Raw genomic sequence first — 22,334 nt, forward strand, 5'->3', positions numbered from 1 at the left:
GGTGTCACCACATATGGTAATATACAACGTTTCACTATTGAACAACATGTTTGTGCATGCGCGCGTGCGTGTGTGTGTGTGTGTGTGTAACCTTTTGGCCTTTGGATACAGGTATGCTGGTTGTCACTCAGGAGAAAGCCCTCTCTGCAGCGGCACTCATAGCTGCCCATCATGTTGACGCATATCTGCTGACATCCGCCGTTGCCTTCAGAGCACTCATCCACATCTGCCCGGAGACACAAAGCAAAATTAACAAGAGTGCTTTGAGACAGACCAAAAATTACAATGATTAACAACTGTCTCAAGTCATCTGGGAAAATCATTACCCATTTAATAAACAAACTCGAACATGGATGATATGTATGTGAACAACTATCCATTTAAGAGTGCAAATGAAAGGTTTCTAAACAAATATTACAGAAATTTCAGATTTTAACTGTATTTTTTTACTGATGAAGAGTCTACAGCCATGCGCCTCATCTGTCCCACATTTTCATTTATCTCCAGGGGTTGAAGTAATACTGTCACCCTGTAACTAGCTCTGGCTTATCATAATAGTCATTCAGTGGAAAACGGTTCACAAATATAGCTTTAGTAATTATCCAACTAGTGTCTCTTGCCATACTTGAAGCTCTCTTTCTGTGGCTGTAACTGAACCACAGAAATGCTTTTAGTAAATTGTCAAAAGTAACAATGTAAGAATGGTGATAGTTAGCATTTTATATCTACCATGTTCCCTGCCTTTGTTTACTGTGTTAGAATAAAAGTTTGTAGGTACGTGGTAATCAAAGTATTAGACAAATCTCAATTTTCACCAGATAAGGGCGAGGAGGACAAAAACACAAGCACAACATTTAATTCGCCTCAAAAATCATATGTAGAGAAAGAAAAAAGTTAAGCAATACATTGAGATATACTGGAATTGTGAAGATTGTACCAGTTTTAATGATCTCTACAGATGCAGCACTAGCAGGGCTTAAACAATATATCATATTTTATCTAAGAATTAATTTAAAAATATATAATTTTTAATTAAAACATCTTCATCCTCTCAAAAAACCTGAGGTTATCATTTAAGTGCAAATGTCATACAAGAGTTTGTCTTAAGCTGAGGAGTTTGAATCTGTCATAATGGTTATCTGACATTGGAACCACAGCAGACTTGCACTAAAAACCTCCAACTGTGCGGCACTAAGCCGTAAAAATGCACATGCAGCACAATCCCTTGGCAACTGGGAAACCTGATCCACCTGGGCCAGAGTACCTGCTGATGACGAGTGTCTGTCAGCCCCGTGACGGGAGGAATGCAGAGAAAGGGAGGAATGAGGTGGGGGGAGGATGGTGAGGAAAAGAAGAGATGGAAAGAGTAGAGAGCAAGGGGTTTTTTGCATTGGGGGAGGTGAGGAGGAGCTGCACCACAAGGGTATATGAAAGCAAAGCATTTACAAAGGTGTCAGTTTCCCTTTCTTTTCACAAAAAGAAAGGGAAACTGACCACAAGCAGGAGTTACTGACTTTATTTTCATTGGTAATAAATTGTACTCTTCCAGCTGTTCTTTCTGAATATACAACTCCCATCCAGGCTCATTGTTCTTCTTGACAAAAGAAACAAATGAAAAGTGACACAAATGAAAAGTGACACAAATGAAATGACGGTGCTTGTGTGTCATGTTTTGCTGCTTATTTTTGCCTGGAGTGCAGCAGAGCTTTGCTCCTGTCGCCCTCTGTGTGTCTGAGGTGTAGTTGTAGAGATGACACTCCATATTCTTCCTTTCCCTCAGATATGGGGTCCTGGTCCCTTTTTACTGACCACGCTGGAACCTTATCCAGTCCTCTGCTCAATCCATTAAAAATCTGCTGTATATACAAGCCTTTTTTTTAATAAACCGTCATGCGAAACTAATTTACTGTCTATTTGTCCAGTCTGAGAAGGCCTCTGGATTAAGTTTCCTTTCTGGGGAATTCTCAGTACGGGAAGAGCTAGAAATTAAACGTACTTTTCTTTTTTCTTCTATTTCCACTCACAGACTTGGATTCACTGGTGTACAAAAACACAAAGTGGCACCTGACTAGATGGAAACTTCTGGGGTTTATAAGTAGGTCAGTGGCAGGTAGCACTTATAAACCTTGTCAGCTTGCCAAGTGTGCTGTCCTGTCCTCACATTCCATGAGCAAAAATGTCTCTTTCCGCTAAAACAAAAAAACAAAACAAAAAAACCCTCAAATGTGTCACATCAGTTAAGACTGATGGTAAAAACATTACTCTGCAACCAGGTGAAGCATCGTTATCTGAAAAACAAACTTTACAAGAAAGTTCACATTTAGGCTTAAACTCAAGAGTAAAAGACGGAGAATTTATGAAAAGCTTGGCGAGGCTTTCATTCAACTGTGTGGCTGCTTGGTGTTGACCTCGTGGTCTCATCTCTTCATCATGAAAGTGGCAGCGACAGAGGGAAGACCTTTGAGCTGACGAAAGCAGCCGGCAACCTACAGCTGCGCCTTTGCAGATAAACTGTTAGCACGTAGCAAAAAAAAGAACTTTCACAACTCACAGAGAAATTTGTCCAAACATATGCAAAAGTCTCTTTTTCTGTTTCTTTCCCTTTCCTCTCTTCCTTCAACACACACACACACACCTACCAGAAATTCGGAAATATAAAGGCTACATAAATACAACAGTCCTGGATGCATGAGCAAAAATGCCCATGAGATATGCAACCAGTCTCCGAGGACCTGTGGGAATTCTCCTTCCATACCATCAGCGCATCAATGAAGGTTTAATTTCCTGATTCCTTCATCCTTCCAAATGAGGCGTCGTCTGTAGGTAGATCTCTCCTGTTTAAATAGCTCCCATAATTGCCTGTGTTGTGTGCTGGGCAAGGCTGGCGTCCAAAGCAAATATTTCCAAGCGGAAAGGGGTTCTGGCATGGCCAGGCGAAGTGCTCATGTTATTTGGACTTAAAACATTTTTTAAAAATTCTCTAGAGAGGGCAGGAAAAAAAAAAAAGTCTTAATCAAGTTAAAAGGGCTGCCTTCCTTCTGAAAAATGAGACATGTCTCCGCTCCATCCCTCCTTCACTTTAGGAGACGAAGGAGAAAGGAGGGCTCAAACTGAGAGAGATTAAGAGATTGGTTGTGTTTGCGGAGGCCATGTCCGTTGGTTTCTCAGATAGCTCTGCCTGTATATATAACATTTGGCCTTGCACAGAGCTTTAAAGTCGTGTAAACATGTTGGCTGCTTTACAGAAACCCCTGAACCCCCTTTTTTGAAGAAATACGCTTTTCCTTCTCCGTTTTCTAAAGGTTCAGTGTCTTTTGGAACATTATTGCTGACAAAGACTTTTTTTTTTTATTCCAGCGAGGAGTGTGGAAAAAAAAAATGCTATCTGTGAGGCTGTCCATGTATCCATCCCAGTCCTTGGCCTCTATCTGAATCAAACAGAGCTGGCTCTGTAGTCTAGGAAGACCAGAGACAAGGAGATGAATGGAGAGACATTGGCCTCTTTGCACAATTCATTCACAGGAGTCGAGTTGGCTTGCGCTCTTTTAAAAAGGCAGCAAAACAGGGCCATGTGCAGCGATGGGCAGCAACAGCTGGTGGGCTACAGGAGCAGACTTTGCTGCTCTCATAGATGAGCAGAAATCAGCTTGGCTTGACTGAGCATCAGTGGGGAAGGAGTGGCACATCCACAGCCAGCTTCAATTAAAACAAGATCCCTTCTCATTTCAAACAGGATTACAGGATTTCCTATTTTTCTATGTTGCTTCTGGACTTCAGTGGCACAGTGCATTCATAAACCCACTTGACTTAGCAGTGACCATGACGCCAGTATTGAACATAGTCTGAGAGGACAAACTGAAGGTGCAGATGCTGAAGCTGCACACATTGAGCAGTACTCCAGCACCTGTCAGCTGAGTTTTTCTAAATTGATATAATGCAGGAAGTCCTGATCTTTCATCTGCAGAGCACACAATCTCTTAAATCACCAGAAATGTGTTTGACCATGACAGGGTGGAAGCCTTAAACGCTTATAGCACTGAGCAATTTATTAGTTCCAGCTCTTCCTGTCCTCCCGACGCACTGTTTCAATACAGCTAACTGATTCACATCTGCTAAGCAAACATGAATTAATTCTGTTAACTATAGCATTTCATTCTCAAATCAGCAGCAAGGTTTGATTTTTTTATGCCATTACATAAACAACGCTAATAAAGCAATGATTAAATTCAGAAACGTTTTGACTTCACCCGTCTCCCAGGTAACCATTGTTGCAAACAAAGCACAGACTTAGATTTCAGATCCAATCACCCGCCGAGCTATTTCCTAAATGAAAATCTATGAGCTAAGCTCATGCTTAACAGTGTTCGTCTGCTCCTCCAAAACAAGTCTGGAAGTATTTTAAAAAGAAAACCTCAGGATAAATGTTTGGATGGACACTGCTATGTCAAGGAGACAAGAGGCCCTGCCATGATGGCTCCCAGTCTGCTGCATGCTTACATCCCTAAGACCAATCACAGGCTTGAGTTTCCCCCCAGAGCCCTGCCAGTGGGCTCAGCTGGAATTGTTCATTTCATGGTGGATGGGACTGAACAATCCTGAGAATGGAGAGAGAGAGAGAGTGGGCGATAGCTAATTCACCAATCTCACATCTATCCTTTAGCTCATCACTCCAGCTCCTCTGAGCTATGGAGAGACTCTCTCGTCCCAGCCCTTATCTGTCTGTTTCACAACAAAAGCAAAGTGACTTCTCGCTGGGGAGAAAGCTGGATATTTGCATCTGCAGCAAGAAGTCAAGAAGGGTTAGTGCTAAGCACAAGAAGTATCCGTATGGTCCTGAACGCCCCCTGGGTTTCATGACTGAGGGGTTAAACGGATAATCATTGCCCTGACTCATTTCTACACATTCAAGAGTTAAAAGTGGTAGTAAACCCAAGCTAGTGTCGAATATTTTATGTCAGTGTCAGGGGTTTGGAGGTTATCCTCACTGCACTGGAAGAGTGGCCAATGCACTTAAGGAAAGCATTTAGTAGGCTGCAATGCAAATCTGCATGAAGGTCTTTGATGACCACCTTTTTCCATCAGAACCTGGTCAATAATACATCAGTCTGAAACCTCCCGTTTCATTAGCTTTCCTTGCAGCATGATTCCAAAGGATTACATAGATGGGGATGTGGTTCAGCCAGGAGACGACTCAGACACTTTTGTTTGATGGAAACGCTTCCTGTCATCTATGAAAGCAGGAGAAAACAACGTCGCTACACAATTACAGCCTTTAGCAAAACACTAAACAGTGTTAAATGACACGACCTTTCCTCAGTTGCTACTTCAAAAGGGTCCTTCAAAAGCTCTTTTCAAGGCTGTAATGACATTGCTTTTGTGTTACAGTTCAAGCTATGTCTTTGGGGAAGGTTAAAGTAAAAGGGAATTCATTTCCCTACAGATTGCCCGAGGAATTGAGCTCTGCCAAATCAATACAAATCAAATCAGTGTTGGTCAATAAAAATCAAAGGAACATAGCATGCTAAGCTGTGTGTGGGGAGTATGTGGAGCTGGACAAAAAAAAAAAATCAATTCTACAGAAAGAAGGATGGACATGTTCTGGACTGACGGAACAGGATGATGAGTAAAAGCAAATAACACGATGACAAACACTTATCCTTTGCAGTTTGATGGTGCTCTGTCAAACATTTGTAATGTCTATTTCAAGCCTGCCTTTGTTTCTCCCAGTGAGTCACACTCGGGATGCATGTGACTGTGGCATGCCTACTCTTGGGAGCAATAGAAATATCATTATTTGGGTGTATTAGCTCCGGAGAGAAGTGAAACGTTATCATTTGTGGTTTTAAGGAAGGGGTATTTATGCTGATACACATGGCATTATGCTTCTCGAGAGAGTTTAATGAACTAGCAAAGATAAGAGTGCATTTTGGTTTCTGTAGGACCTTAACCAAAACACATAAGTCATAAATGTGGGGACGCTGGTGCTACAGTGGGGAACTAATAGCGGTCCTCCATCTGGTTTTCATTGTAAAGAGGATGTGTGTTTTGGATTAAATTGACACCGATTCCTCTGTTTTTCCTCAGACTCAAGAAATCCTTTACAGCCTTGCCATGAAAGAGGTGCAGTGATTAAAAAGCACCCCTCCCTCACCTCTGCGAGATAATAGCCGTGACAGTTATAAAAGATGTAATCGAGTTCTTATATGCTTCACTTATTCTCCCTGTGATTTTTGAGAAGGTACAATAGCTCCCTCTGAGGTAAATTATACAAGAGTGGCATCTCACTCAGGACAGACAGGAGCAGTACACTGTGATATCGCATCGCTTCCACCTTGCTGACTTTCTGACATCTTTGTGGGGTTAGGGCAGACGAGGGAGACCTCAGAAACCAGAGCGTCCCCAGTGAGGCACACAAGGCAGTGTTCTGCTTCATGCTCCGCTGCCTTCTGCCACCGCCCAATGTCATTATGCTGCCAACACATCCAATTACAAGGAGCTCTGTGGCACGTGCGCCAGAGAGCAAACAAAGAAGACGCTGACAGGGATGCATGTGCGCTGGCCTAACCGGTGTCCCTGAGGTGACACTCGCACACACACTCACACACACACACACCATTGCCTACTGACTGCAGAAGAACCTTAGAGACCTGAAATCTCCTGTGGGAGTTTAAAGTGCACTGTAACCATGGGAAGAAAAACAAAAACATCAAATCAAATCGCTGGAGCTTTGTGGAGGAATAGCATGAGGTAAATCCAAAGGGAGCACCTTAAAGATCTCAGACTCTAAACTCACGGTGAACTTTTGAGGATCAGGTGAGTGTCTCCTCCTCTGTGGCCTCGGGCACATCTGGTCTATAAGGGCTCTGAGGCTCTGACCTCGTCTGGGAACCAGCTGCTTAGGCTCTCCATTCCAGGGCCAAGGGGACTAATCTTTTCTCAGGGGCCAAAAAGGAGCTTAAACCTGGAAGAGGAAGCTGGGGGCCTTAAGATGAAACCTCCGCTATTCCTCTTCCTCTCCTCTCTCTGTTTGTGCTGAGGATTATTCCCTTAGCAGAGCAGAGCACGGGTATTAGAATGAATTAAATTCTCTAGAAAAAGCAGTCTCTAGAGCACTTTAAGGTCTTAAGACAAGAGCCGAGATTTGCAGTTGACAGCTGCATATACACAATTCAGTCCGTCTTCAAACCCTCTTGGCTATGTTGAGATCAAAAAAATATATTTATTCATTTAATAATTGATAGATCGTTCAAAGAAATGCAAGAGAATTTCTGATACAAATCTCAAGCTTTTCAAAGAAGTCTTTGCCCACTTTCAAACGGGTCACTTGCGAGAAAAAACAAAAATAAAACATGGCAGCAGAATAAAGCAACAGAATAATAAAAAAAAGGAAACTTGAAAGCTCTCTCTGTGTTTGATCGTGTGTGTTTCACTATGACAAATTATATCAAAGGGATCGATGGACGCAATTCCGTTTGATGCGCCAGCAGCAGCCACACAAACAATGTATCGCAATTACACACCTGCACGCAAGGCACACCAAATGATCCACGCACAACTGAATGCCATTACTAAATGGTTTGGAAAATAACCCGGCTTTACATGATAAATACAAGCGCACGGGTGATAAAGAGGCAGAGAGCGAGAGAGAAAGAGAGACGGTGAGACTGAAGGAAAGAGGAGGGCATCGTCAAGTCAGGACAGGTTAATTATCGATCTAAAGATGGGAGTGTTTTCCATTCCATTGTAGCTTAATCCCAGCATTACATGCAGTTCATCAAGTAAATGTGGGGCTGATTCGAGCATGATGCCTTTCGTGCCCGCATGCAGAGTCTCTTTCACAGCAAATCGTTAGGTGCTGATAAGTTTTTCTGCCATCGCTTCATCTGAATGTGAATTCTGCTGTGATAGTCACATCTAACTTTACTCCACAACAAAATCACAGCAGCTCACAGGACTAGCTGGCTTTCAGCATCAAGTGAAATGCATCATGCTGAGGCTGTAACCAAGATGGAGATGATTTCTTAGGAGCAGCGAGGTCTCACTTTGGGATTTCAAATCAAAACAAAAGGAGCGAAGGATGAGTGGATGGGGTAAAAGGAGCGAGAGGAAAGGAGGGAATGGAGGTGGATGTGTGATGTCTATGTTTAGCAGCTCCAGCTGCAGAAAGAAAACTATGTTTTCCTTTATTTCATAACCTTTTAAATGTAATACATTCTCAGTGAGGCCAACATGAATGGCACTTTGGTGAAATATGAAACCATGGGAAAACATGTCGGCTGACGGCTCACTCAGAGCTCGCAGCTCACGGTCGAACTCTTCATAAATTCTCTCCTTTTCATCAGAGATATTATAAATAAGGGCTGCATTTTCCTTTTGTGAAAGCACATGTGGAACTACCTGCTATGTGAACAAGGGAATGGCAAAAAATATCTGAAGCAGCTGTCTAATAAGAGCCAAGTTTGGCCTTGAGACAGACATATTACCATCCATACTGGGACATTAAACATTCAGAGTGAAGGATCTTTGCAACTACACGGGTTAAATTATGGTTAGCTTGAAATTTGACACATGTAGTTAATTATATACAAGTTCTTCCCGTTATGGAAACAGTGTTTAACCACATGATTGTGTGACACGTAGGAGAAAAAGCAACACACAAGATCACTTCAAATACACATATACACTCACCGAGACAATTGTGCCCATCATGCGCCAAGCGAAAGCCGTCGTAGCACGTGCACCTGTAATTTCCTGGGATGTTGATGCACTCGTGGACGCAGCCGCCATTGTATTCAGTTGCACACTCGTCGACATCTGCAGAAAGATGACAACATGAATGTGCTTCAGAAATGTAGCTATAACAAACCAGTTGATTTTCAAAGTATCAACATTTCAGAAGTACGAAAATGTCTTCTTTTGCTGAGGGTTACTTTAGCAGAGTGACATCACTTTAATATTTGCGCATTCACTGTGAACATACAGCCAGGGAGTGGTGAGCTAAGCGTACAGCCTGGAAAATTGGAAACTTTTGGTCAAACTAGATCCAAATTAATAAAATCCACACCATTTTTCTAAACCTGTAACCTCCCTGTAATGGTTTACAGACAATAATATCCACACCTGCTGCTGGATCAAGGACTTCCTGGTAGCAACCTCACTCGTTACAATAAAGCTCTAATAAGCCTAATACATAAAGTCAAGCCAAAACCAATCGTGTGTATAACCTTTATGTTTTTATCATTCTTGGCACAGATTAGACAAAGCATGTTCAAAAATTATTAATTATTCCCTTAAAATAAACACATACACAATTAAGCAATCAGGTCAACTTTTAGAGGGCCCAAATCATCTGGTTTTGTTCCACCTCTGCTTTCACAAGTGCACTTTTAAGCTAAACATGGAAGAGACATTAGCTGTGGTAATTGGATGATTCACCTGCTACTGACATAACCTGGGAATCTGCCACAGACTGCTAATATTTTTCCTTTTATTAAAACCCAACAGCCTAAGCTTTTATGACAAAGTATCCTAAAATTTGCCAGTTTCCAGTTGCCAAGACATTGATTCTTACTCATGGAATGTTATTTCTGGCAACATGTTAAAGCATCAGAAACCATTTTTGTTCAGTCCAAGACACTAAAAACCTTTCTACCGTGACCTAAAGTATAAAGTCAGCAGCAAAATATGTAGCTATTTATACAAAACACATACCTAACTATTAAGTTATCAGAGCAAGTTAAACTGCTTTGTCACCAGGAAGATATCTTCATGAAATCAGACAAGGCATTGATTTTAGTGACCCACTGCTAGTCGATACTGGGAAAGAAAAATGCTAATATTGATCTTATGACTAATAAAACCAACCTAACTTCAGCACAAGTAGCTAAAAACTAAAGAAATGTGACACAGAAATGAGACGGAGGCAGAAAGATAAAGAGACTGCAGACTGCTATGACAGTTTAAGTGGAGTTGTCTTTTATGGTTATGATGATGGCTGAGGGGCCCATACTGAGGAGACCCAGACAAGGTGGATGAGAACACAGAGTACTTCTATTTCGCACTTACTGGCCCATTTAGGGCCAATGATTCTGGTTGTTCAGCTCCTGCTTCAGACTGCCTCTCTCAGGGCTTAATTGGACTTGACAGCAGAGGGATGGAACTAAAACATAGAGACTCTCCTGCTCTCTGCTTAGTCGCTTTCCACACGTCTGCGTCGTTCTCCGATCGTAGCACACGATCACCCATCACTTTTTCACTCTGTTCTAGAAACACCCACCACATGTTGATGAAACACTGACTCTCCTCGACTAACTAGCTTTTATTCAGTGCTGGGCACATCTGACCATGTCAGCGCCAAAGTTGTCTTCATTCATATCTAAAAGACCTGAAAGTTTACACAGTGCTGTGTAAGCCTTTATCATGCAAGAGTAATAGGTAAATATCAGATTATTGGCATGAGATATCGACACCCAAAAGAACCATGTTCAGTGACAAGAAGAACATGGAGTCCTGCGACAGATGGTATGATTCCCACATAGCCGTTATCTCAGCATCACGGAGTCAGTCTGGGATTACATCGAGAAGAGAGAGACTCAGACAGCTTAAATCCACAGAGGAACTGTGGCAGTTTCTCCACAAAGCTTAGGGAAAAAAGTCCCCGTAACAAGAACAACTTAACAATCTCTGACTCCAAACTACAGAAGCTCCCGGCTGTGCTAAATAAATAGATTTTTCCATTAAAAGGGAGGGCAGGAAATATTGTTAACTTCCACTGACATCTAAAGTCTAACTAAAAAGATAATAATAAAAACAAATCTATTTTTGTAAAGGAGCTAAAGTGAAATGTGAACCACTGCCCAACATATGAAAACCACACCTACAACACAGAGTGTGAAGCAACAAGCAACACTACAACCGCAGTAAGAATAAAGCGTGTTTAAGTCAAACTGATGGTGATTTAAATTAGGTCTGCAAGTCCACACTGGAAAATAGTATTGGAATTTATGGAATTTAGCTGCAAAGTCATTTGTAAAGTCCAAAATGTTAGATCAGAAGGAAGCACATGTTTTCAGAGCTTTTGTTGAGTTCAGCTTCTTTAAGATAAAATGCTAGGAGTACTCGACCAATCAGCCAAACACCTAAAATTCGCCCAATATGAAGTTTTCTTTAGACTCTGATCCTGTGGTGAAAACAAACTCCGTCCTAAAAAAGTTAACAATAAGATAAGATAAGATGACCTTTATTAGTCCCACACGTGGGAAATTTGTTTTGTCACAGCAGGAAGTGGACAGTGCAAAAGTTATGAGGCAAAAATTAGAATACAATAAGAATAAATACAGTACACAACTGTACAGAATAGAATAAAATACTATATACAGTAGAATAAAATAAAATAAATATACAATAAGATAAAAATAGAATACAAATACTATATACAACGATGACAGAAAGGATTATTGCACATGTATGGATGTGTGTGCTTGATCAGTTAAAGTCTTTATTATGGAGTCTGACAGCAGTGGGGAGGAAAGACCTGCGAAATCTCTCCGTCCCACACCGTGGGTGCCGCAGTCTCCCACTGAAGGAGCTGCTCAGTGCTGTCACAGTCTGCTGCATGGGGTTAACTGGAATGAGTTAACTGGAATGAGCTTTAAACTTTCCATAAAGGTGAGTTTCTCTTTTTTAAATTGAAAGGTAGCTGATAGCATTTTAAACCACCCGACAACCATTAGGGTATACTACAAGCCAAGTTCACCACAGTCAGGGTCTCTTTGTGTTAGAGGCCTTAAAAAACAAACAAAAAAACATCTTCAGTCAGAGATAACAGGTATCATGTTGGTTATCAACTTTCTTCATTAACTCAGGCATTTTGCCTCAGGCATTCTGAAGGCGTTCACATAAAAGGATTTGACTCTTTTATGCACAAACTGGATCAATTGAGCACCGCCTATTCCAATCAGAGACATTATTAGAGGAACTGATGTTGGAGCTCTGTAATTACATAACTTAGTTAAGCACCTTTCTACTGCAAGTCTCAGTCACACAATCACACACATCCAGTCATGCAAAATTTTTAATGTATGCCTTTCTAAGATTTGCTCACACACTTACAGTCTGGTCAATGCAATGAGAGCAACTCAGAGGCTCAGTATCTTGCCCAAGGATACTTTGGCATGCACACTAGAGGAGTCAGTGTCATCAATGCACCAACCTTCCAATAAGGAGACAACTCGCTCTACCAGCCACAGTCGCCCAGGAAAAAGTAATTTGTTATACTGGTCGTTACTTTGCTTTCAGGTAACTCTGTAAAATAGCTGATTCTACAACCCCCCGCACACCAACACAAATCCCTAATTAGGACACACATTTCTAAAATCTTTTTCTTAGTAGAATACAAAGCTGACCACACAAAGTACAGATGAAAACCAGCACAAAAACGTGACTGCCACATTGATTCTGCTGTAGAAAGGTGAACTGGTAGCAAGGGAGGGTGCCTGATATGTTGTTACCTGTTGAAGTTAAGGGTCTGGCTGCTGGCGCCGCCACTCACTCTGGGATCTTGGCTAGCTTAGCGTTAGCATGCTGTCTTGGCAGATGCTTGGAAAGAAGTGAAGTTGTTTCTGTCCTGGGTGCAGTTTTCCACTTTACCATTTATCTCGTCCTTTTGTGTGAGGCAGGCAGACTAAAAATTCCAAGGAACTGTACTACTGACTGCTTAGGGAAACAATTGTGCATGTAATAAGTGTCCTTGTGGATTTGTATTGCAGTGCATTTATTTGTTGGGGAATTGCTAAAATAAAAAATTTAATTAAAAATAAAATACAGTGTAAGTGTCATGCTGGTGACAGCAAGTTATCAGGTGATTGTTACAGTGCTGGCAGGTTGCCAGGTTGGGGGGGGGGGGGTTATAATTAGTGGCCTTTTATTGTGATAGACTAATTTAATTAATTTTCAATTTAAAGAAAAAAATAATAAACCTGTATACATTTTTGGCTGATATTATCCTCTTGTTCCATTTATTCTGGACTCGTCCCTGCATGATCTTTTGACTGCAAGATTTTATACGAGTAGGATTGAGGCCTCTGCACTCACCATGTGCACGTGTGATCACCACATAAACATCAAAAATACTTCACTTTTCTTGTCTTTATGCTTTCTGGTGCCCTTTTTTAACACAAGTAGGTGTTAACTTGGTGCAGCACTCAAAAATTACTATGACATTCAACAGGCAGCAAAGAAGTATTGAAGAGGCGGCAATACAAGTCACTGTACTCCTGCTTTTGAATTTTGTTTTACAAGTATTATCAACCTTGAGTTCAATGGAAACCCAACCTTGCACATATTTTACAATAAATTCAATAAAAGCAAACTTTTATGACCTACAGACAGAAAGCCATGAAAAGCACTTGGTCAAGTAAATGAAAGAATAATAACAGTAAGAGAAAAAAAATGGCACTTTGAAATACGGTTTTGTAATAATAGTAATAAAAATTGTGGGATATAATGATCCGGAGGCTTTGGGCCCATTGAAAAGGGCTAGAAAAACAGACTTGTGTCTGACAGTCTACAAGGCCTGCCTCCGGCTGTGGAAATATCCCTTACGGCTTGGCAGAGCCTTCGACTGCCGTTTCAGCCGCTATCTTAATTTTCTCCTCTAACATGTGTAGGAAATTTACTGCTTCATTTCATCTTGTCACAAAGGAGCACTCTGCACCTGGCTTTCACCTTCCCTCCATTTGCAGCCCTCTCTCTTGTCTTGCCTCCATTTTCAGGAAGTCTTTAAACTAATGAGTTGTATTAACTGAGACATACGCTCTCATCACGCCCGTCACTGGCTCAGGGACTTGCATTCAGAGATGTAAAGCAAATTAACATTCGAAACATTGCATTTACTTCAGTGTATTGTACAAATCCTCCCCAAGCACCAAGTCACAGTTGAAAATAAGCATATTAATGCAATGACACTTTTACCTTCACAATGTTTGCCATCCCCTTTATAGCCTGACTTGCAGATACATTTGTATGACTTCAGGGTGTTCTGGCAGATGGCGTCAATGCTGCAGTTATCAAGTGCCTCTGCACATTCGTCCACATCTAGAAAAGAAAAAAAAAAAAAAGAGACACCAATTATATGGTGAAGCTAAAACATTCTTGGTGATAGCATTGCATTTATACCACACAAAAACATCCCCAATTTCTGAATGTAATGGGCCACGCTCAGACACAAACAATTAAAATGAATACAAACCAAGCTTTAGTAAAAAGGCGGGGACACTTTTAACCATGTGGTAGGGCAATAACCATTATTTGTGCTTCAAGCGACCTCTAAATGAACACTTCATCTCAGAGCCTGAAAACAACTGGGATGCACTGGCCACTGAACCACAAATATCCCCAGACAGCCAACAAAGCAGCTCTGTGAGGCTGCATGTAAGCACATCAGCATGCTAAGACAGTGCAAATATACAGATTAGGAGCAGGTATGCTAATGTATAAGCATGTAAACATTTGTGAATTAGTACTAAAGGGAAGTGGAACTGAGGCTTTTGAGCATCACATTGCTTTTAGAAAGATATAGTACAGTAGTGCTGCTGACTTACATCTCAAAATAACTCTTATTCATCTTGTGCTGGGCATAAGTGCATGTTCATTCACTGTCTGAAGCAAGCCAAGCTAGCTCCTCTCCCTTTAAGCAAACTTTCTTCTGATTGGTTGCCACTTCCAAACACTTCTGCATTCACAGGCAGAGCTGACATGATTGTAGAATATCTGCTCTTGCTGGCATCATTCAGATCCAAGAGTAGAAAAAAAACATTGTAAGAAACTGAGCATTCAGAGCAGACTGAAGATTATTCTGGTCTCCTTGGGATTATATACATATAATGCTGACCTCATTATTTATTTTGAGCATTTACTGTTTTGACAGTAGAAGAAAAACCACAATAGTTCCCATTAAAACATTTAATGTCATTGACAGAATTATGCTAAGAAGAAATCAGGGATCATTAAGTCAGTAGACAACACAAACACCTAGCTTTGACCCGCAGCCTTTACTAAGCTAAAAAGCAAGTTTTCAGATGTACTTAAACAAGTCTTTCAAAGCCCAGTTTAACCAAACCCAGTTACACTTATTTGTTGCTCAGGAATGAATAACTGATTTTTGGCATTGATAATAGTTTTGTACAGAGCAATTTTAACTGTTGTGCAACCAAACAGAGTTTGGATTACAAAGAAGAAAAAGCAAAAGATAAGAATGGAAATGGATTTAACCAGAAGGAAGATCAGTTTGGCCTTCACGGAGCCCCTAATCCAGCCAAATCCCAGTTAACTAGCCCAGGTGTTTAGGATTACCCCCCTTCACACAGGGGGAGGGCAGCTTAACAAGGTTTACATAGCTTCCAATATCCACTCTTATCACAAGCCCTCTGCAGGAGCTGGCTGATCCCACTGGGAAATGACCAGCAACCCAAACCCCTGAGCTTAGCATTTTAGCTATATCTGCCTATTACTAGAGGATGTGAAGTCTGCACTGGAAAGGAGGACAGTGACACTGCAGAATTCCCAGAAATGGAAGATGAATGGAAAATGTGGAGAAGAAAACAGAATGCAATATGGTCACTGTGCAAACACAGTGCAAGCATCACTAACAGCAATAATACCACCACTAACAAAAGTCTCATATGCACATACTATAAGCAAGCATATAGTTTCTGAAGTTTAGCTTTAATAAGACTGTACACACAAACTGCGCAGAGCATACACAAGGCAAAAAACTCACAAACACAAATTAACTAGAAATTTAGGGATGTTGTGGCTCAGGAGATAGGGCGGGTCATCTATCAATTGCAAGGCAAATGGTTTGATTCCTGGCTGCTCCACTTTGCATGTCAAAGTGTCCACGGGCAAGATACCGAACCCCAAATTGTCCTTGATGCATCCATCAACTGTGTGCATATAGCATTAAAAGGCTGTGCAATTGTGGTTTGTAGTCTGAGTGTTCACAGAGAGTAGAAAAGCACTGTTTAAATTACCAGTCCGTTTGCCAGGCTCCAGACAAGTACCTGCTCTCATGGGCTCATTCAGACTTTATAGATTCTGTGATGATGAACCGAATCAGACATGCCTTGAGCTAAATACCCACAAAGACAGCATTCAGTAAACTTTAGAAAAAACACATAATAATTTAGTAGTTTAAACAAGGTTTGCTCAGTATTTTAGTCGTGGTCGTCATTACTTAAACATCGCAGAACAGCATGAAAAGTAATTTAATGAGCATCCTGAGGATACACAATTCAATAACTGTAGGACAGAGATGACTAAAACAAGAGGCAATTATGTGAATGTATTCACAGATTCAGAGATTCTGTTCTCACTTAAATTGAAAGAGTTGTGATTCAAAGGTTCAGGCTATGCTTTTGTTGCACATTTGCTTGCTGATCCCAAGAGAAAATGTTGTTTAGTCCACAGACTTGGATTATGCTGTCTGAGCGACATGTCGGATCATCATACATCATTAGCAACTCCTACCCTCAACAATCTGTTTCAACCATCTGTAGCTTCCCAAAACCAACTATCCAGTATTCCAATATTTTCCTCTAGTTACAGGTATAGTCTGTATATAAAAAGTTAATCTAGCCACCATGAAGTCACCCACTGGTTTGTGAAGATCTGTTTTTTGGTGTTTTTCCAGTTGATAAGTTTAAAAAGTCATTTGTTAGTCTCTAAATCATGAATCATTTTATCATCTTTCTGGAAACCATAATGTATAAGGTGAACATCATTCTGTATTCAACTAGATTTTAATCGAGCCATTGAGGCCATGATAAAAAAGGGCCATTTTCTCATAGACTTTCTACAATTGGACTTCTAAATGCATCCAGATCGATCGGCCTTCCCGGCCATCACAAAGTTTGTTTTGAGATACCATAAACTGCTTTGGTGTTCTGAAAAAACAATTAACAATCAATCGTTCAGATATAATGTTTGGATCTATGATATAGATAGATATATATATATAGATAGATGGATAGATAGATGGATAGATGGATGGATAGATGGATGGATGGATAGAGAGATATATATAGTAGCTCTGTAGTGCCAAAGTTATGTGCCATTGCTATATCTAAAAAAATAAATAAATAACACATTACAATGTTTTGCTCTGCATTCTTAAATAGGACTTAAAAGTGATTTCTTTAATTTAGAGAAGTTGTGCAGAAAAAGACAATCATGATTTTGGCTATCCAGCAGTTTAGGTCTCACCATATTTGTGTGTTAGCATAACATTTGGCAATTGTTTGGTAATTTAAAAAGTTATAGTTATAAAACAGAGTGGAAAATGTTCAAATTGTCAAAACAGACTGACCATCTGCTCAGTAACCTTATAAAAGCTGAGCATCAACACAACTATGAAAATTTAAAAAAATAAATAAAAATACCAGCGTTTTCCAGCAGCAGCATTATTCTTGTAATGACATGCCATGTTTCACAGGTCTGTTGGGGAGTTTAGCATCTGTGCAGCATTCAGCAGGGGAATACAGAAACCTGGGACAGTTGTGGCTTATTTTGCCAAGTTTCCACAAACACATTTAGAGTTGCAGGAGGTCCTCAAGACCCTCCAGTGATTTATATTTGGTGAGAACAATATAAATTCTTCCCAGGAGCCTGGCTTCTTTCTCCTTACAGATTGTGTTCCAGGGTAAGAGCAAGAGAGGCTGTTTGAAGAAGTGTTTTTCAATAGACGAGGTATTAATCACAACAAATTATCCGTCCTATTGTCAGGTTTCTTGGTGCCAAATCTTTGTGGTAATTAATATTCATTATGACAGAAACTCAAAGAATCCCTTATTTCATCATCCTATTAATGTTCCCATCTGGAGAATCAGTTCACTTTATCTTTCCGGTCCGCAATGCTGCCGACTCTTACGCTTATACTTTGGGACACACATGCGTACAGGTTTGCACACTCACACTTTCGTCTCAAATCAAATTTGCATTCAAATTGATGCAGTTATTTCTCCAGGCTACACTTGGGTGCGAGAGAGCAGAAGCAGATATTAGGCTATAAGTGTCTCAAATGTTACATAACTGCCATGTTGTGATATATAATGTCTTTACCGACACTGACAGGCAGCAGCTTGCTGTGTGTTTAGGGTTTTAATACAACAGCCTTAACTTCTGAAACTGTAAAACTAACTACACAACACATGCACAGTACTCGAAATCCTCCAGGCAATTTATGAGTTGAAAAATAAAATGAAATGGATATTTTTGCCAAAATTACTTACAAATTTAGTCATCTTTAGACATGACAGAGTTGTGGTACCAGTAACATTTGAGAAACAATGACAATGAACAACAGATAACTAACTTAACAGCTAGCAAACTGTTGAAATTCAGCTGAAAAGCAGGAAAATAGTCAACACAAATGTGTTTTAATTAAATTACTCTCTCACAGTCCCATTGTCTCTTTGTTGCGAGCTAAAGAAAATGAAATAAACATCAAAATTAAGAAATCCTGGCCCACAAACTTCAATAGCCCACGTCTGTCTAAGCAATGTTTAAAAACCAACCCATAAAAGTCACTGGGAGCCTTCCAGCAGACACATAGACAACAAAAGCTAAATGCGATGGTCTCTCTGGAAACCCCACTGCCTTTGCCATGGAAATAAACATGTCAGAATCAATACACTCTTTGGTTCAGTCCAGGGGATGATCCTCTGAAGGCTTGAGAAAAATGTACAGGGCGTTCAGTAATGCCGCCCTGGTAATTGACTCATGCCTAAGATGAAAAAGATTGTGTTTTTCATTGAGAGGTTCTTTCATTCTTTTGTGTTGAGGAATCACATTTGTTGGGAACAAGTTAAGGCAGCATAGAATGAAGCCGGCGCTTCGAGACAAGGATGAATAAACAAAGTCAAAACAACAAAACCAAAGACGAGAGATATGTTGGGCAATGCTCAGATGTTTAAACAGTTTCCTCTGGGGAATGTGTCAGTTGGAATATTGCTGTCTTGTAGCTCTCCTCTGGTTTAAGCACTTGAGCATATTAAAGCCACAAATAGCTCAAGTCTGTGTTCAAACACACTGACATTTGTGGAATATTGAATCCAGTGACTACTCTGGATGAAACCAAGTCATACAATAATAAAGCATGTTTTCTCTCCCTGATTCCACTTCATTTCTTGCTTACATGGCATGCTCAATAAAACTCTAACCCCCACCATGCGTCAGACTTCTAAATCCCTGCATGGATTGTGACATGCCCTTACTCAGAAAGGCACAATTTGGAATTTTTTATTTTGGCATGATGGAACGTTGCGGGGTAAATTAAATGGGATTTTCTGTAATTGTATTCAATTTGCTGGATAAAACACGCTCCTGTCCTCCGAAGCGGTGATTAAGAAAGTTACTCCAAAAGCAGGCTCCATATTTAAGTCAAAGCAGCCAGCTTAATGCTGCTGGCTGTGGAGGTGAGACTTTGTCAGAGGTGCTTTTCCTCCCTGATTTATTAGAAAGCCCTGGGATAAGCAGTGTATTTAGCTGGGCCAGCTCAAGGGGGGTGTTAGCAGGAATAAGACTCAGAGGGGAGAGAGCGCGAGTGTGTGGGAGAATTGTAGGGCCGAAGGTGTGTAGTTCAAACATAGGGTAATGTTGACTTTGAGTATTGAGACCCTAGCTGTTTGCTTTGCCCCAAACCTGCCCGCCCCCTCAAACCCATCAACTTTCCTTCAAATACAGAAATAGACTGATTGGAGCTGGGACACCCAGAGGTGTAGCTTTACTTGTGCCGCCTGCAGTCAACTGTGAAATAATCGTCACAAATACGGAGCGAGAGATGCATTCAATAAGCGAAAGTAATAAAATATTCGGCCGTGTTTTCCTGACAGAATGATTTCGGTGCAATATTTGAACATTTGTGGTGAAGGATTAGAAACAAAACATTCCTCCTGACAAAGCCATTTTCCGATGAACTCCTTGATTTTCATGAGCTCTTTGCGGCAGAAGAGGAAGGGTGCTGGGTTCAATGCCATAAAAATGTGTTCTTGGGATCACAGTGTTTGTCATACTGTGTATAATTACAAAGAAAAGTATTGTAATTATCCATCTTAGAACCACACTTACACTATAGTTTGGGTTGCGGTTGAGCAGGATGGGGTTAAGGTCAGGATAATTACTTTAGGTACAGAGCAGCTGTCAGAATGGCTGTAGCGCCTCTTTTATCTTCACCGTTGTAAATGATCCATACGATGTTTAACTCACAAGCCAACTATTTGTTGTGAAGCAAAGCAACTGGTGTGGAAAAACCAGCAATCATTTCTTCTCCATTGATTTGTGCTTGTAAAACACAAATGTGCATTTTCTGTATTAATAAAAGGATCCGGGCATGTTTTAAAATATTTTTAAAAAGTACTCCGATTTGAATAATGTGTGTTTTATACGCTTTTCCCCTAGAACCGTGTATTTACTTCCTTATTTTGGTGAAAAATGATTAGAATTATATCAACACCCTTGACCTCAGAGAAAAATACAAAATCTCTAATTATGTAAATAATAATCATTTTAGAAGTTGGAAACATTTTACAGTCCACTCTCACTGTCTGTGCAACAGAAAAAAGAAAAAAAAAAAGAATCACACTGTTACACACACAACCACAACCTTTCAAATTACTTCCAAAATGTCCAAAGAATAAACAAAAATGTTAGTCACTACGACATATACTGGAGGATGTCAAAATGCTCAGGAAAATCTCGACAAAGAGCCCAAGGTGTTAATCCAGCCTTTAAAGTCTTTAGCTCATTATCCGACCAAACACCAAAGGAAAACGTGCACATTTAATGTTGTATACAGCACATTTCCCACACTAATGTAAGGCTTTGTGATTCTTTCCTGTAACCTGGGAGTCACCAACGCAGCACTCTGGAAAAGCTGTAGCTACTGAAGTTGTGCTGGGGCAGCAAAAAAGTAGACCTCGAAAAAAAAGAAATCGTTTTGATGAAATGCAGACGTCAACATTAACACAAAATTTAGCATCTCGCCACCCTTCTTGCCCAGATCTCCTTTCAGCTAATGAAGGGACACAGTGTTGGCTGTCCAGCAAACCTCTAAAAAGTTGTGAATAAAAATATCCACTGCTTCCATTCGGGATATTTACACTCATCCTTCACACACTCTTAATGTTTAGGAATCATGACCACTGACTGATCCTGTGCTTTCAGAAACTGTGATCACAACTTCAAAACCCTGCGGGTCCCTCCCTGCTTATGTCCACCAATCATGAAGCCTCAGATTAATGTGAGGGTAAAAACGTACAAGAACCTACAAGATAAGTTTCAGCACCCAAGTCGTGTTAACATGAAAGACATGAACTGTGTCCAACACCCTTAATTTATTTAGACATCTAGACAATTCATTTCTTATTGCTCAGGGCCACTCACCATCTGTTATGTCTATTAGGAGCACATAATAACACAACAAGGGTAGACTGACTGACCCTTATAGTGCTGCTGTATCCCGTAATGGTGTGCTACACCATTTTTTTACACTGCCTAATGTTAGAGGTTGTTATATATATTAAAGGTGTTAATTTTTTAAAGTCTGGTTCTTTGCAAAAAAACAAATCTTTTCTTGCATTTCTTTTTTTTTATAACAACAGTACAAAAAAATAACACATCTGCATTTTGTACAACAGTGTAAAGAGTGAGTAATCCTCTGATTATTTAAGATATCTAATCTAATGTGTGCCTGTATTATGTGAATTATTCTAATTCCTTTTCTAAGTCTTTAACAATCTTTTTTCACCTTCTTAATCCAAATTAATGTGCTCTTTACTTGTTATTACCATAGGTAAGAAAAATTGATCCTCTGATACTAGTTGATATTAAAAATTCATATTGGGATAGGCATGTATTTGCATTTCTTTATTGATACCAACTTCACTTGGTCATACGGACAAAAACTTCAAACAGCTGCTAGACATAGGGAGTCACACAGCCCCTCCCCTTCACTAGCAGCTGAACAGGTGAACAGCAGCACAACAAACAAGGCAAAGGATCTTAAAGACACACCATGGCCTTCATGACCAAGTTTATGACTTCAGTAAAGCTCTCAACATCAACAACACTGACGTATTAAACACTCATCATAAATGTTAACCTGGCGAGCGCACATGTTGACATTAGCCTTTTAACTATTAGCAATTATCCAAATTACCCACCCCCAACTGTTAAATTATCATTAAGGCAGCGGCTGGCGGCTATGGCTAATAATAAAACGATAATGTTAATGAGAGAGCTGGGGGGGGGGGGCTTGGGTTAACTATTAAATGGCATTA

The 22,334-nt window shown here is 40.3% G+C and overlaps 1 protein-coding gene across 2 annotated transcripts in view; it reads right to left on the minus strand.

Moving 5' to 3' along the window:
• The window catches only part of scube3 (signal peptide, CUB domain, EGF-like 3), a 76,324-nt gene that overhangs the window by 43,853 nt on the left and 10,137 nt on the right, over nucleotides 1–22,334 (minus strand). For both annotated transcript variants that reach the window (XM_005926211.3, XM_005926212.3), the window contains exons 2-4: nucleotides 13,972–14,094; nucleotides 8,689–8,814; nucleotides 92–226 (exon numbers count right to left, since the gene is read on the minus strand). In XM_005926211.3, the coding sequence (XP_005926273.1) occupies nucleotides 92–226; nucleotides 8,689–8,814; nucleotides 13,972–14,094 (384 nt within the window). The remainder of the gene's footprint in view (nucleotides 1–91; nucleotides 227–8,688; nucleotides 8,815–13,971; nucleotides 14,095–22,334) is intronic.

This window comes from Haplochromis burtoni, unplaced genomic scaffold, assembly GCF_018398535.1.
Source record: "Haplochromis burtoni strain Fernald_Lab_line unplaced genomic scaffold, NCSU_Asbu1 Contig_91, whole genome shotgun sequence".
NCBI classification, from domain to species: domain Eukaryota; kingdom Metazoa; phylum Chordata; class Actinopteri; order Cichliformes; family Cichlidae; genus Haplochromis; species Haplochromis burtoni.